Source organism: Myxine glutinosa, chromosome 11, assembly GCF_964187855.1.
Source record: "Myxine glutinosa chromosome 11, kmMyxGlut1.1, whole genome shotgun sequence".
NCBI lineage: Eukaryota > Metazoa > Chordata > Myxini > Myxiniformes > Myxinidae > Myxine > Myxine glutinosa.
Window position 1 is genome coordinate 3869857 of NC_136271.1, and position 14832 is coordinate 3884688.

Consider the following 14832-nt stretch of genomic DNA (forward strand, 5'->3'; position numbering starts at 1 on the left):
AAAGAGCTCTGTGAGGCCTTCAGAAAGAAGGTTATAGATGCCTACGAGTCTGGGAATGGATTAAAAAAGATCTCCAAACAATTTGAAATCAATCATTCGACTGTCCGGAAGATCATCTGCAAGTGGAGAAGATTCCAAACAATTGCCAACTTGTTCAGGCCAGGCCGCCCCAGCAAGTTTAGCCCGAGTGCAGACCACAAGATGCTGAAAGAAGTCTCTAAGAACCCCAGAATGTCATCACGGGACCTCCAGGTGGCTCTTGCCACTGTTGATGTCAAAGTGCACGAGTCTACCATTCGAAAGAGGCTGCTTAAATTTGATCTACATGGAGGTGTGCCAGGAGGAAACCTTTTCTGTCCAGAAAGAACATCAGGGCAAGACTAAGGTTTGCCAATGAACACCTCGGCAAAGACCAGCACTTCTGGAACAATGTGCTCTGGACAGATGAGTCAAAGGTAGAGCTATTTGGCCACAGTACCAGAAGGCATGTTTGGCGAAAACCAAAGACAGCATTTGACCACAAGAACCTGATACCAACTGTAAAGCATGGTGGTGGAAATATTATGGTTTGGGGCAGCTTTGCTGCATCAGGGCCTGGGCAGCTCACCATCATAGAATCCACTATGAATTCTTCATTGTACCAGAGGGTGCTTGAGGATAATGTGAGGCCATCTGTCGGAGAGTTGAAGCTCAACCAAAGGTAGACCTTGCAACATGACAATGACCCTAAACATACCAGTAAATCCACCAAGGAATGGCTGAAAAGAAAGAAATGGAGGGTTCTGGAATGGCCAAGTCAAAGCCCGGATCTAAATCCCATCGAGATGTTGGGGGGGATTTGAAACGAGCTGTGCATGCAAGAAACCCCTCAAACATCGCACAGCTGAAAGAATTCTGAATGGAGGAGTGGGGAAAAATTTCTCCCAGTCGATGTCAGAGACTGGTGGACAGTTATAAGAAACGCCTACTTGAGGTTGTTTCTGCCAAAGGTGGCAATACCACCTATTAGAGCCAAGGGTGTACTTACTTTTTCCACATGCGAAATTTGCATTTATGTTTATTTAAATTATACAATGGACGACAAAATGTAAATGTTTCATGATATTTGTTATATTATATCAACTTGACATATCAATATTGTTGAAATGAAGATCAAATAACTGTATGTTGAAATATGTTGAAAAAGTCAAAACTTTACATGGGGTGTACCTACTTTTTCACATGACTGTATGTCTGTCAGGCCAGGTAATGTTTGGGCAGGAATTTGAAATTTGGCTAGGGTATCAGGACACCATGACATACTGTTATCGAAAGTCGTTGTGGGATCTTTACTGTGAACTAGTAAATGCTTGGCAGACAGGACACGTTGCTTAATGCGTGTCTGATTCAGGGTGATGTTAAATCTTAACATAAGACAGTTCCTAATAAACAGTCCAATTAATCTCAATTCTAATTCTGAGATGTGTGAAGATTTAAACAAAAATAACAAAGTACAGTACAAGCATATTTTACGAGGCTCATTCAGGAGAAATACAAGAAATTGGATAGATTTCACAAAGTGCTCCTGTTATGTTTGTTGTGTAAAGTTTTGCCATTCTCTTCCTTATTCTTCAACTTGTGTTTTTTGTGTAAAGTTTTGCCATTCTCTTCCTTATTCTTCAACTTGTGTTTTTTGTGTAAAGTTTTGCCATTTTCTTCCTTGTTCACCAACTTGTGTTTTTTGTGTAAAGTTTTGCCATTATCTTCCTTGTTCGCTAACTTGTGTTTTTTGTGTAAAGTTTTGCCATTTTCTTCCTTGTTCACCAACTGGTGTTTTTTGTGTAAAGTTTTGCCATTCTCTTCCTTGTTCGCTAACTTGTGTTTTTTGTGTAAAGTTTTGCCAATATCTTCCTTGTTCACCAACTTATGTTTTTTGTGTAAAGTTTTGCCATTCTCTTACTTGTTCACCAACTTATGTTTTTTGTGTAAAGTTTTGCCATTCTCTTCCTTGTTCACCAACTTATGTTTTTTTGTGTAAAGTTTTGCCATTCTCTTCCTTGTTCACCAACTTGTTTTTTGTGTAAAGTTTTGCCATTATCTTCCTTATTCACCAATTTATCTTTTTTGTGTAAAGTTTTGCCATTCTCTTCCTTGTTCACCAACTTGTGTTTTTTGTGTAAAGTTTTGCCATTCTCTTCCTTGTTCACCAACATGTGTTTTTTGTGTAAAGTTTTGCCATTCTCTTCCTTGTTCACCAACATGTGTTTTTTGTGTGAAGTTTTGCCATTCTCTTCCTTGTTCACCAACTTGTTTTTTGTGTAAAGTTTTGCCATTCTCTTCCTTGTTCGCTAACTTGTGTTTTTTGTGTAAAGTTTTGCCATTCTCTTACTTGTTCACCAACTTATGTTTTTTGTGTAAAGTTTTGCCATTCTCTTCCTTGTTTACCAACTTATGTTTTTTTGTGTAAAGTTTTGCCATTCTCTTCCTTGTTCACCAACTTGTTTTTTGTGTAAAGTTTTGCCATTATCTTCCTTATTCACCAATTTATCTTTTTTGTGTAAAGTTTTGCCATTCTCTTCCTTGTTCACCAACTTGTGTTTTTTGTGTAAAGTTTTGCCATTCTCTTCCTTGTTCACCAACATGTGTTTTTTGTGTAAAGTTTTGCCATTCTCTTCCTTGTTCACCAACATGTGTTTTTTGTGTGAAGTTTTGCCATTCTCTTCCTTGTTCACCAACTTGTTTTTTGTGTAAAGTTTTGCCATTCTCTTCCTTGATCACCAACTTATGTTTTTTTGTGTAAAGTTTTGCCATTCTCTTCCTTGTTCACCAACTTGTGTTTTTTGTGTAAAGTTTTGCCATTCTCTTCCTTGTTCACCAACATGTGTTTTTTGTGTGAAGTTTTGCCATTCTCTTCCTTGTTCACCAACTTGTTTTTTGTGTAAAGTTTTGCCATTCTCTTCCTTGATCACCAACTTATGTTTTTTTGTGTAAAGTTTTGCCATTCTCTTCCTTGTTCACCAACTTGTGTTTTTTGTGTAAAGTTTTGCCATTATCTTCCTTGTTCACCAAGTTGTTTTTTGTGTAAAGTTTTGCCATTCTCTTCCTTGTTCACCAACTTATGTTTTTTTGTGTAAAGATTTGCCATTCTCTTCGTTTTTCACCAACTTGTTTTTTTGTGTAAAGTTTTGCCATTCTCTTCCTTTTTCACCAACTTGTTTTTTGTGTAAAGTTTTGCCATTCTCTTCCTTTTTCACCAACTTGTTTTTTGTGTAAAGTTTTGCCATTCTCTTCCTTTTTCACCAACTTGTTTTTTGTGTAAAGTTTTGCCATTCTCTTCCTTGCTCACCAACTTATGATGTTTTTTTGTGTAAAGTTTTGCCATTCTCTTCCTTTTTCACCAACTTGTGTTTTTTGTGTAAAGTTTTGCCATTCTCTTCCTTGTTCACCAACTTGTGTTTTTTTGTGTAAAGTTTTGCCATTCTATTCCTTGTTCACCAACTTGTGTTTTTTGTGTAAAGTTTTGCCATTCTCTTCCTTGTTCACCAACTTGTGTTTTTTTGAGTAAAGTTTTGCCATTCTCTTCCTTATTCGCCAACTTGTGTTTATTGTGTAAAGTTTTGCCATTCTCTTCATTATTCACCAACTTGTGTTTTTTGTGTAAAGTTTTGCCATTCTCTTCCTTGTTCACCAACTTGTGTTTTTTGTGTAAAGTTTTGCCATTCTCTTCCTTATTCGCCAACTTGTGTTTTTTGTGTAAAGCTTTGCCATTCTCTTCATTATTCACCAACTTGTGTTTTTTGTGTAAAGTTTTGCCATTCTCTTCCTTGTTCGCCAACTTGTGTTTTATGTGTAAAGTTTTGCCATTCTCTTCCTTGTTCACCAACTTATGTTTTTTTGTGTAAAGTTTTGCCATTCTCTTCCTTGTTCACCAACTTGTGTTTTTTTGTGTAAAGTTTTGCCATTCTCTTCCTTGTTCACCGACGTATGTTTTTTTGTATAAAGTTTTGCCATTTTCTTCCTTGTTCACCAACTTGTGTTTTTCGTGTAAAGTTTTGCCATTCTCTTACTTGTTCACCAACTTGTGTTTTTTTGTGTAAAGTTTTGCCATTCTCTTCCTTGTTCGCCAACTTGTGTTTTTTTTAGTAAAGTTTTGCCATTCACTTCCTTATTCGCCAACTTGTGTTTTTTGTGTAAAGTTTTGCCATTCTCTTCATTGTTCACCAACTTGTGTTTTTTGTGTAAAGTTTTGCCATTTTCTTCATTATTCACCAACTTGTGTTTTTTGTGTAAAGTTTTGCCATTCTCTTCCTTGTTCGCCAACTTGTGTTTTTTGTGTAAAGTTTTGCCATTCTCTTCCTTGTTCACCAACTTATGTTTTTTTGTGTAAAGTTTTGCCATTCTCTTCCTTGTTCACCAACTTGTGTTTTTCGTGTAAAGTTTTGCCATTCTCTTCCTTGTTCACCAAGTTGTGTTTTTTGTGTACAGTTTTGCCATTCTCTTCCTTATTCGCCAACTTGTGTTTTTTGTGTAAAGTTTTGCCATTATCTTCCTTGTTCACCAACTTGTGTTTTTTGTGTAAAGTTTTGCCATTCTCTTCATTATTCACCAACTTGTGTTTTTTGTGTAAAGTTTTGCCATTCTCTTCCTTGTTCGCCAACTTGTGTTTTTTGTGTAAAGTTTTGCCATTCTCTTCCTTGTTCGCCAACTTGTGTTTTTTGTGTAAAGTTTTGCCATTCTCTTCCTTGTTCACCAACTTGTGTTTTTTTGTGTAAAGTTTTGCCATTTTCTTCCTTGTTCACCGACGTATGTTTTTTTGTATAAAGTTTTGCCATTTTCTTCCTTGTTCACCAACTTGTGTTTTTCGTGTAAAGTTTTGCCATTCTCTTCCTTGTTCACCAAGTTGTGTTTTTTGTGTACAGTTTTGCCATTCTCTTCCTTATTCGCCAACTTGTGTTTTTTGTGTAAAGTTTTGCCATTATCTTCCTTGTTCACCAACTTGTGTTTTTTGTGTAAAGTTTTGCCATTCTCTTCATTATTCACCAACTTGTGTTTTTTGTGTAAAGTTTTGCCATTCTCTTCCTTGTTCGCCAACTTGTGTTTTTTGTGTAAAGTTTTGCCATTCTCTTACTTGTTCACCAACTTGTGTTTTTTTGTGTAAAGTTTTGCCATTCTCTTCCTTGTTCGCCAACTTGTGTTTTTTTTAGTAAAGTTTTGCCATTCTCTTCCTTATTCGCCAACTTGTGTTTTTTGTGTAAAGTTTTGCCATTCTCTTCATTGTTCACCAACTTGTGTTTTTTGTGTAAAGTTTTGCCATTCTCTTCCTTGTTCACCAACTTGTGTTTTTTGTGTAAAGTTTTGCCATTTTCTTCCTTATTCGCCAACTTGTGTTTTTTGTGTAAAGTTTTGCCATTCTCTTCCTTATTCGCCAACTTGTGTTTTTTGTGTAAAGTTTTGCCATTCTCTTCATTATTCACCAACTTGTGTTTTTTGTGTAAAGTTTTGCCATTCTCTTCCTTGTTCGCCAACTTGTGTTTTTTGTGTAAAGTTTTGCCATTCTCTTCCTTGTTCACCAACTTATGTTTTTTTGTGTAAAGTTTTGCCATTCTCTTCCTTGTTCACCAACTTGTGTTTTTTGTGTAAAGTTTTGCCATTCTCTTCATTATTCACCAACTTGTGTTTTTTGTGTAAAGTTTTGCCATTCTCTTCCTTGTTCGCCAACTTGTGTTTTTTGTGTAAAGTTTTGCCATTTTCTTCCTTGTTCACCAACTTGTGTTTTTTTGTGTAAAGTTTTGCCATTATCTTCCTTGATCACCAACTTGTTTTTTTGTGTAAAGTTTTGCCATTCTCTTCCTTGTTCACCAACTTATGTTTTTTTGTGTAAAGTTTTGCCATTCTCTTCCTTGTTCACCAACTTGTGTTTTTTGTGTAAAGTTTTGCCATTCTCTTCATTATTCACCAACTTGTGTTTTTTGTGTAAAGTTTTGCCATTCTCTTCCTTGTTCGCCAACTTGTGTTTTTTGTGTAAAGTTTTGCCATTTTCTTCCTTGTTCACCAACTTGTGTTTTTTGTGTAAAGTTTTGCCATTCTCTTCCTTGTTCGCCAACTTGTGTTTTTTGTGTAAAGTTTTGCCATTCTCTTCCTTGTTCACCAACTTATGTTTTTTTGTGTAAAGTTTTGCCATTCTATTCCTTGTTCACCAACTTGTGTTTTTTGTGTAAAGTTTTGCCATTCTCTTCATTATTCACCAACTTGTGTTTTTTGTGTAAAGTTTTGCCATTCTCTTCCTTGTTCACCAACTTGTGTTTTTTGTGTAAAGTTTTGCCATTCTCTTCCTTATTCGCCAACTTGTGTTTTTGTGTAAAGTTTTGCCATTCTCTTCCTTATTCGCCAACTTGTGTTTTTTGTGTAAAGCTTTGCCATTCTCTTCATTATTCACCAACTTGTGTTTTTTGTGTAAAGTTTTGCCATTCTCTTCCTTGTTCGCCAACTTGTGTTTTATGTGTAAAGTTTTGCCATTCTCTTCCTTGTTCACCAACTTATGTTTTTTTGTGTAAAGTTTTGCCATTCTCTTCCTTGTTCACCAACTTGTGTTTTTTTGTGTAAAGTTTTGCCATTCTCTTCCTTGTTCACCGACATATGTTTTTTTGTATAAAGTTTTGCCATTTTCTTCCTTGTTCACCAACTTGTGTTTTTCGTGTAAAGTTTTGCCATTCTCTTCCTTGTTCACCAAGTTGTGTTTTTTGTGTACAGTTTTGCCATTCTCTTCCTTATTCGCCAACTTGTGTTTTTTGTGTAAAGTTTTGCCATTATCTTCCTTGTTCACCAACTTGTGTTTTTTGTGTAAAGTTTTGCCATTCTCTTCATTATTCACCAACTTGTGTTTTTTGTGTAAAGTTTTGCCATTCTATTCCTTGTTCACCAAGTTGTGTTTTTTGTGTACAGTTTTGCCATTCTCTTCCTTATTCGCCAACTTGTGTTTTTTGTGTAAAGTTTTGCCATTATCTTCCTTGTTCGCCAACTTGTGTTTTTTGTGTAAAGTTTTGCCATTCTCTTACTTGTTCACCAACTTGTGTTTTTTTGTGTAAAGTTTTGCCATTCTCTTCCTTGTTCGCCAACTTGTGTTTTTTTTAGTAAAGTTTTGCCATTCTCTTCCTTATTCGCCAACTTGTGTTTTTTGTGTAAAGTTTTGCCATTCTCTTCATTGTTCACCAACTTGTGTTTTTTGTGTAAAGTTTTGCCATTCTCTTCCTTGTTCACCAACTTGTGTTTTTTGTGTAAAGTTTTGCCATTCTCTTCCTTGTTCACCAACTTGTGTTTTTTGTGTAAAGTTTTGCCATTCTCTTCCTTGTTCACCAACTGATCTTCACCAACTCTCTAACATTAAACCTTATGAGAAAAGTAAAATATCCCAACTTCCTTTTCCAGAAGGTGATGAACTCTTAAGTTTCATCGACTTCCAGCCTCTGGAGTGCACCACGAGCATGCTTGAAGGTTTTTTCAAGGCCTGGCTCCATGATTTCGAGACGGACTGGGAACATCTCCACCTCATCTTTCCACCACTCTCTTCAAGATCAGCACAAGGAAAACGCAGTAATCGCCAATTTTAGCAAACAACTAACCTTATCCTCATTTCATTGCATCTTGGAAAAAACATTTGGTGTGCAGAATCTTTTATTTCATTTGATCATTATTTGTCAAGTCGTATGATAATTCAAAGTGTGTGTCCTGTGATGTAAAACACTGAGTGTTCTCGTCATGCCGTAAAGTAAGCATCATTATGTGACGTTTAGGATATTTATGGGGTTCCAGATGACTACTTTGGTCATATTACAAGATACCTGTTGTCTTATGGATTTTGTTTTCCTGGAAAATGATGCAAAGATGTTTGGGTAGTAAAGTGAAGGGTGATTCAGAAGTAGGCAAATGCAGATAATGCTCATAAATGTTTCCTCACCTTATGTCGTTGAAGGAACATTTAAGTTAAATTATTTAATAGCTCTTGGATTGTCAGCTTCTAATGAGAGTATCATATGAACACACAGAGATATTTAAATATTAAACTTGCAAAACTCAGACCTTGAAGGAATGAAAAGCATCGGAATCTAGCTTTCTCAGAATCGAATGTTTTACTAAGAATGATCGATTTGATGTCGAGGAAGTTAGGAAGCAACCCAGAGATAGAACTAGACCGGCACTCGGGAGAGCGCATACCTCCACCAGGCTTAACAGTTTACGTTTAGTATCCCGGATACAACAGTGAATCCGGACCTGAACCAAAATCGAATCGGCTTGTTATTGTCAACTACCTAACTTATCCACCTCGTTTTATCAAAACTCGTACACAATTTTTGAAATATCATGCCCTACTGTATATCGTATTGGACCCATTTCTCAATGGTGAAGAATTACTTGAAACATTATATAGGATCTGCATTCAAAACCAAAATCGAATCAATTTGTCCTTGCCACACACCCAACCTGTCTACCGGGTGTCATCCGAATCCGTCCATAACTTTTTGAGATATCCTGTTCACAGACAAACAGACGGGGTGAAAACATAACCTCCGTCCACCTTTGGTGGTGGAGGTAACGACAATTTTAACCCAAGACTGTTAAAAGTGGGAATGCATTAGCTCTAAAGCTTAAAAAGTTTAATATAAAGTCTTCATCGGTAGTTTAAACGTTTTGATTTGACATTTTCTGCTTTGTTGCATGATTGTGTTTAACGGATGTGTTTGTTCGCAGTAACTCTGAAATGTGACATGCAAGAGACGATGCTCAGCCCAACTCTCCTGCCAGGGACTTCGAATTTTTCTCTAAGCATTATGGGTTCCTCTACTGTCAAAAGGATTCCCCCCATCACTGGCAAGACTTCTTCCCTTCCTCTGGTCCCTATTCACCGCCTTCGTGTTGTGAAGTATGTTTACAATTTCATCAATGATTCTTCCCACATATATGGGTTCGTATGTTCTATGACAGGTATCAGTAGCCTTGCACTTGAATCACCTGATATATCACTGTTTCTTACCTGGAATGCATAATTATTTATCAGGGGAAAGTACTTCATGTGTACAGTTTACATTTTACCATTGCCATTGCTGAGAACTTCTAATCTCTGTATTACTAAAAGAAGCGTGTGTCCGCACATGTGCGTCCGTGGTGCATTACTCTAAAGAAGGGGGTTTTTTTCAACCGTTTTGACACTGTTATCCCTTGAGCTATCCAGCAAAACCATAATTACCCTCCTTCTATCATCATCATACTAAAATACGCAATTTGGTGTCTGTCTGTGCGACGATTTTTGACCTCGATACATTCGGTCGTTAATAATCCAATCTCAACCAAACTTGACAGGAGGACTAAGAGTCACACAATGAAGGTTGTAGCGGATTAATTTGCCCCCTTCCCCAAGGAGGTTTTCTCCACCAATGGGGATGTGTGTTGAGGTGTATATCAATGTTAAGTTAGCTTTATCGTGGCGTTTTTCCAAAGCTGCTTCTAATAACAAATGTAACAACACTAAATATAACAGCATAATATGAATGTTTTTACAAAACAATCTTAACTAGATGGTATTCATAGAATACTTACCCTGCGCAGTCAATTTGGTGCGAGCGAACTCCTGTTTTTGAACGTTTTTTTTTCTTTGATCCAATATGGTTGCCAGACCACGTGAGCAATGACATCATAAATTTATATTCTCTAATATAATTGTTGCATAGATCATGCTCAATAAATTTCAAACTGATCAGACTCAGCGTTGCCCTGTCAAATTATGACGTCATAATTACAACACCAAGACATCATCGTTAACAACACCAATTCCCCATATGGAGTTCTTTCCAATGAGCCACGTTTCAATTTTTTCCATGGAGCGGTGTTGGAGATATAGAGGTGCAACGTTTTTTGGTTTTTCCAAGATGGCGTCTGTACCACATGACCTATGACATCATGACTATCATTAAAGTATTCTACGGTAAGAGGCGCTCCTATGGTGAAAACGTTGTGTCCATCAGAACAACAGTTGCTGAGAAAAAAAAAATCATAATGATCGGATAAGTGTTGTACTTGTCGAATTATGACGTCATAACAAAGGCACCGATGACATCATCATTAACATATCCTATTCCCCATGGGGAGTAGTTGACGATGAGCCAGGTCTCAATTTTTTCCATGTCACGGTTTCGGAGATATAGAGGTGCAACGTTTTTCCAAGATGGCGCCTGTACCATGCGACCTGTGACGTCATAATTATCATTAAAAAAATTATACAGGAGGAGCCGCTCATATTCTGAAAATTGTGTCCATCGGACTAACAGTTGCAGAGGAATTTTTTTTTTAATACTGATCATTTCAATCGTACTTATCTAATTCTGACGTCATAATGAAGGCACCGATTACATAATCAACATATCTTATTCCTCATGGGGAGTACTTGACAATGAGCCATATTTCAATTTTTTCCATTGAGCGTTTTAGGAGATATCGTTGTGTTACGTTTTTCCAAGATGGCGTCCATATCACGTGACCTATGACGTCATAATTATGAATGAAAATTTTTCCAGGCGGAGCCGCTCCTAAGGTAAAATTTCTTGTCAATCGTACCAACGGTTGTCGAGAAAATGAATTTTAAAAATGCAGACACGTACGCCACACGTACGTACGCAACCGAATGACTAACCCTGCTTTTCCCTTCGCGAGCGCAGGGTAATAATATCTCTCCTCCCCAAGGGGTGTTTCCTACTTGAACGCCGTGTTTACGTGTATAAATAGCTTATCATGGTGTTTTCATGGGAGCACCCCTACCAGAAGTAAAAATATTATAAACCACAAACACGTTTGATTCACTTTTGAAACAGTCGCCATTGTTGTTTAACCCAAAACTGAAAGGGAGGAAACCCAGGGTATGTTTAAACCCTGGGTATGCTCCACAAGAAACTTGGTAAATGAACACACACTCCCCCCCTCCCCCCAACCACCCAATGTTATTGAGGCCCGACACTAGATCTAGGTTTACTGTAATCTATGTATGCCAGAGAGGAATGACCCTTCCTGCTGTTCCCGTAGGGAATGGGTGTACTATTAATAATAAAAGGGTGTGTTTGTGTGTGTGTGTGTGTGTGTATGTGTGTGTTTGTGTGTGTGTGTGTGTGTGTGTGTGTGTGTGTGTGTGTGTGTGTGTGTGTGTGTGTGTGTGTGTGTGCGCGTGCACACACGTCTCCTCCATAACTCCACAACAATGAAACCTAGCGGCCCCAAACTTTGCCTGCATACTTATCGAACTCCAAGGAGTGCATGAATGACAACTGGGTGTTTGGGTGTGTTTAAACACGCCTTTTGAAGATGATTAATGGGGTGCCCATAACAAAAAAAACAACTCAAAATAAGCCTTACTAAAATGGTGGTCTGCCATCTTGGTCAGCTTTCTGTGACATCGCTACGTTTTTAAGCCGCCATTTGGTTTCAGCCTATTAAAACGTGCCTTGGCTTGGAAACTACGGACTATCTACTCTCACGGACTAATTGAAGCATATAATCGAAATCTGGATTCGAATTTGAGGATCGGATCCCATACATATCAAAATCTGGAGTGTAATATGAAAAATTTAACAACATTAGCGATTCTTATAACGAAGTGTATTTATGTAAGCAAGGCTGTTCTCATTCTGCACCATCATCGTAATTCACACTTCCATAGGATTGGGTTTTTTTCAAGTTGCAAAATGCTTCAACGTTATTCCCATTTGTCATAATTTCATGATTGTGATTGTAAACCAAGAATGCGGAAAAACAGTACAAACAAAGCATTAACGATCCTTCTTCTTCACTCAAAGCATGACTGATAAACTCAGCTACCAATGAGATTGCCAAAACATCAACGTAAAAACCAAAAGCAAATTCAATTACACCCTGCTTTTTTTGGCAACATACACCACCCAGATATTCTTAAAACGATTTTTATAGACTATTCAAACTCTGAAACAGAGAAAGTCTGCTTTTGATAGTTCTTCTTCTTCAACTTCGGAGAGCATTACAGATAAACTCAGCTATAGATTACCTAAATTATAAAGGCTCCCTCGTTCACCACTGTTATATCTGGGCACATGACATATATAGAGCGAGCCTCACAGCTCTGAAAGCACCATAAAACTTAAAAAGAAGACGAAGAAGATCCCTCCTTTTCCATATTTAGAGAAGCGATGGGCGGTATTTTGAGAGAGACCTGCAATGCTGGCCCCATGGTGTTCACACACTTCGGTGACATAAAACAGGTTGGTAGGAATCAAAAATGGTTTTTTAAAATATGTCTCTCCCGCACCCATCTGTCTCTCCCCCTGTGTCCCCCCACCTCTCTCCCACCCCTCTCTGTCTCTCTCCACTCCTCACTCTTTCCCTTGCTCCCACTCCCCTCCTGGGAGCACCCCTCCCTCCCGGAGTGTACAGTATAGCGACATGAGGTGAGGCTTCGCTCCCCCACTCCTTTCTCCCTCCTACACCCCCCTCTCTCCCTCCCTCCCCACCCCCCACCCGTCTCTGTCTGTCCCTCTCTCCCCCACCCTCTCAGTCTTTCCCCCTCTCTCACCCACCCTTGTCTCTCTCTCCCCAACCCCACTCTCTCTGTCCCTCCAGACCAGGGAAGTATCCATTGATAGACTCTTTGTTAAATGCTGAATGCTATCACCAGTGAATGGACACCTACAACAGTGTTGTCAATTCGGAGAACAAGGAAACATCATCACCTTTACCTGTATGCTGGTAAAGCTGGAGCTTGGGACGCAAGATTGCAATCTTATCTTACAAGAGCGGAGTCATGATCTTCTTTTGTTTGAAGCACAAGGGTGCAGGATACCATCATTGTCACAGCTGTGTCACATGAAAGCCCGCTTGGAGTTTGCACAAAAGCACCTAAAGGACTCTCAGACTGTGAGAAACAAGATTCTGTCGGCTTTCATGTGTCTTTCACTGAGGAGAGGCTTCCGTCTGGACACTCTGCCATAAAGCCCAGATCGGTGGAGTGTTGCAGTGATGGTTGTCCTTCTGGAAGTTTCTCCCATCTCCACACAGGATCTCTGGAGCTGAGCCAGAGTGACCATCGGGTTCTTGGTCACTTCTATTACCAAGGCCCTTCTCCCCCGATTGCTCAGTTTGGCCGGGCGGCCAGCTCGAGGAAGAGTCCTAGTTGTTCCAAACTTCTTCCATCTAAGAATTATGGAGGCCACTGTGCTCTTGGGAACCTTCCATGCAGCAGAGATTTTTTTGTAGGCTTCCCCAGATCTGTGCCTCGACACAATCCTGTCTCTGAGCTCGGCAGGCAGTTCCTTCGACCTCATGGCTTGGTTTTTGCTCTGATATGCATCGTCAGCTGTGACACCTCATATAGACAGGTGTGTGCCTTTCAAAATCATGTCCAATCAATTGAATTTACCACAGGTGGACTCCAATCAAGGTGTAGAAACATCTTAAAGATGATCAAGAGAAATGGAAGGCACCTCAGCTAAATTTCAAGTGTCATAGCAAAGGGTATGAATACTTATGTCAATGTGATATTTCAGTTTTTTCTTTTTAATAAATTTGCAAAACTTTCTAAAATCCTGTTTTCTCTTTGTCATTATGGGGTATTGAGTGTAGATTGATGAGAGAAAAAATGAATTTAAACGATTTCAGCATAACGCTGCAACATAACAAAATGGGAATAAAGTGAAGGGGTCTGAATACTTTCTGAATGCATTGTATGTATATATATAACAGTACACTAACAACAACGACATCTATGATGACAACAACAACTAGGTGTTATAAAATGTGTCGTGTTTCACTTCATTGTACATCCTCATCGAGACTCACAGGTGGACATGCAATATGTTTGTGAATCTCTTGATTAAACCCTGTGCTTACGGTCGGCATACAACAACAACACAACAACAGGCATTTTAAGGCCATTCTCCCTGCTAGAGCGGGGGTTAGCCTTGCGGTCCCCATGACAATCTTCTCCATTTTGCCCTATTTTCTGCATCTCCCCTTGTTTAACCCCCTTGCCCGCATTTCTTCTTCCACCATCTTTAGCCAAGTCTTTCTCGGTCTTCCCCGTCCTCTACTTCCTTCTACATTCATTTCCATCACTCTTCTCAACCAGTCACTTTCATCCTTCCTCAACACATGACCAAACCATCTCAACCTGTTTCTCTTCACAGCATCCATCACAGGCTCTATTCCCATCATCTTTCACAATTCATCATTTGTCTTCCTCTCTCTCAACGATACTCCACACATCCACCGAACCATTCGCATTTCCACCCTTTCCAGCGTTCGTTGCTGCTCTACGTTCATTACCCATGTCTCACTCCCATAAATCATAACACTTCTCACACATGCAGCATACACCTTTCCCTTCAGCTTCAGCGACACTCTCCTCCTCATCAGCACGCCACTCAGTTCCCGAAACTTCTTCCATGCACATCTCACTCGAGCAACCGTTGCCGAGTCTGATCCACCTTCTCCATTCAGCATGTCTCCGAGGTAGCAAAATGTTTTCACACCTTCCAGCTTCACGCCGTCTCCAAGATCCAACTCAACATTTCCTCCATCCGCAGCTCCCTCTGTGCACACCTTACATTTGAATGTAGGTGCCACACTGGTAAATGACCCTCTCAGACCACTACATTTTTGATGAACCCACTCAGCGCACATTGTACATTGAATGGAGTTCACTCCGACACCCTTCCTGCACACAGCACACGGCCACTTCCCAGTTCTTTCCACCTCACCACATGCTTTACCACTTGCTATCACCTTCGTCTTTCCGATATTCACCTTCTGACCTTTTGTCTCCATACATTCCTTCCACTTGTTCAT

At 39.1% G+C, this 14832-nt stretch overlaps 1 protein-coding gene across 1 annotated transcript in view; it reads left to right on the forward strand.

Annotated features, from left to right (window-relative positions):
* The window catches only part of LOC137436187 (meiosis 1 arrest protein), a 49356-nt gene that overhangs the window by 13703 nt on the left and 20821 nt on the right, over window positions 1-14832 (forward strand). Inside the window, exons 5-6 of the mRNA XM_078765930.1 lie at window positions 7405-7569; window positions 8725-8896. Of these exons, the coding sequence (XP_078622056.1) occupies window positions 7405-7569; window positions 8725-8896 (337 nt within the window). The remainder of the gene's footprint in view (window positions 1-7404; window positions 7570-8724; window positions 8897-14832) is intronic.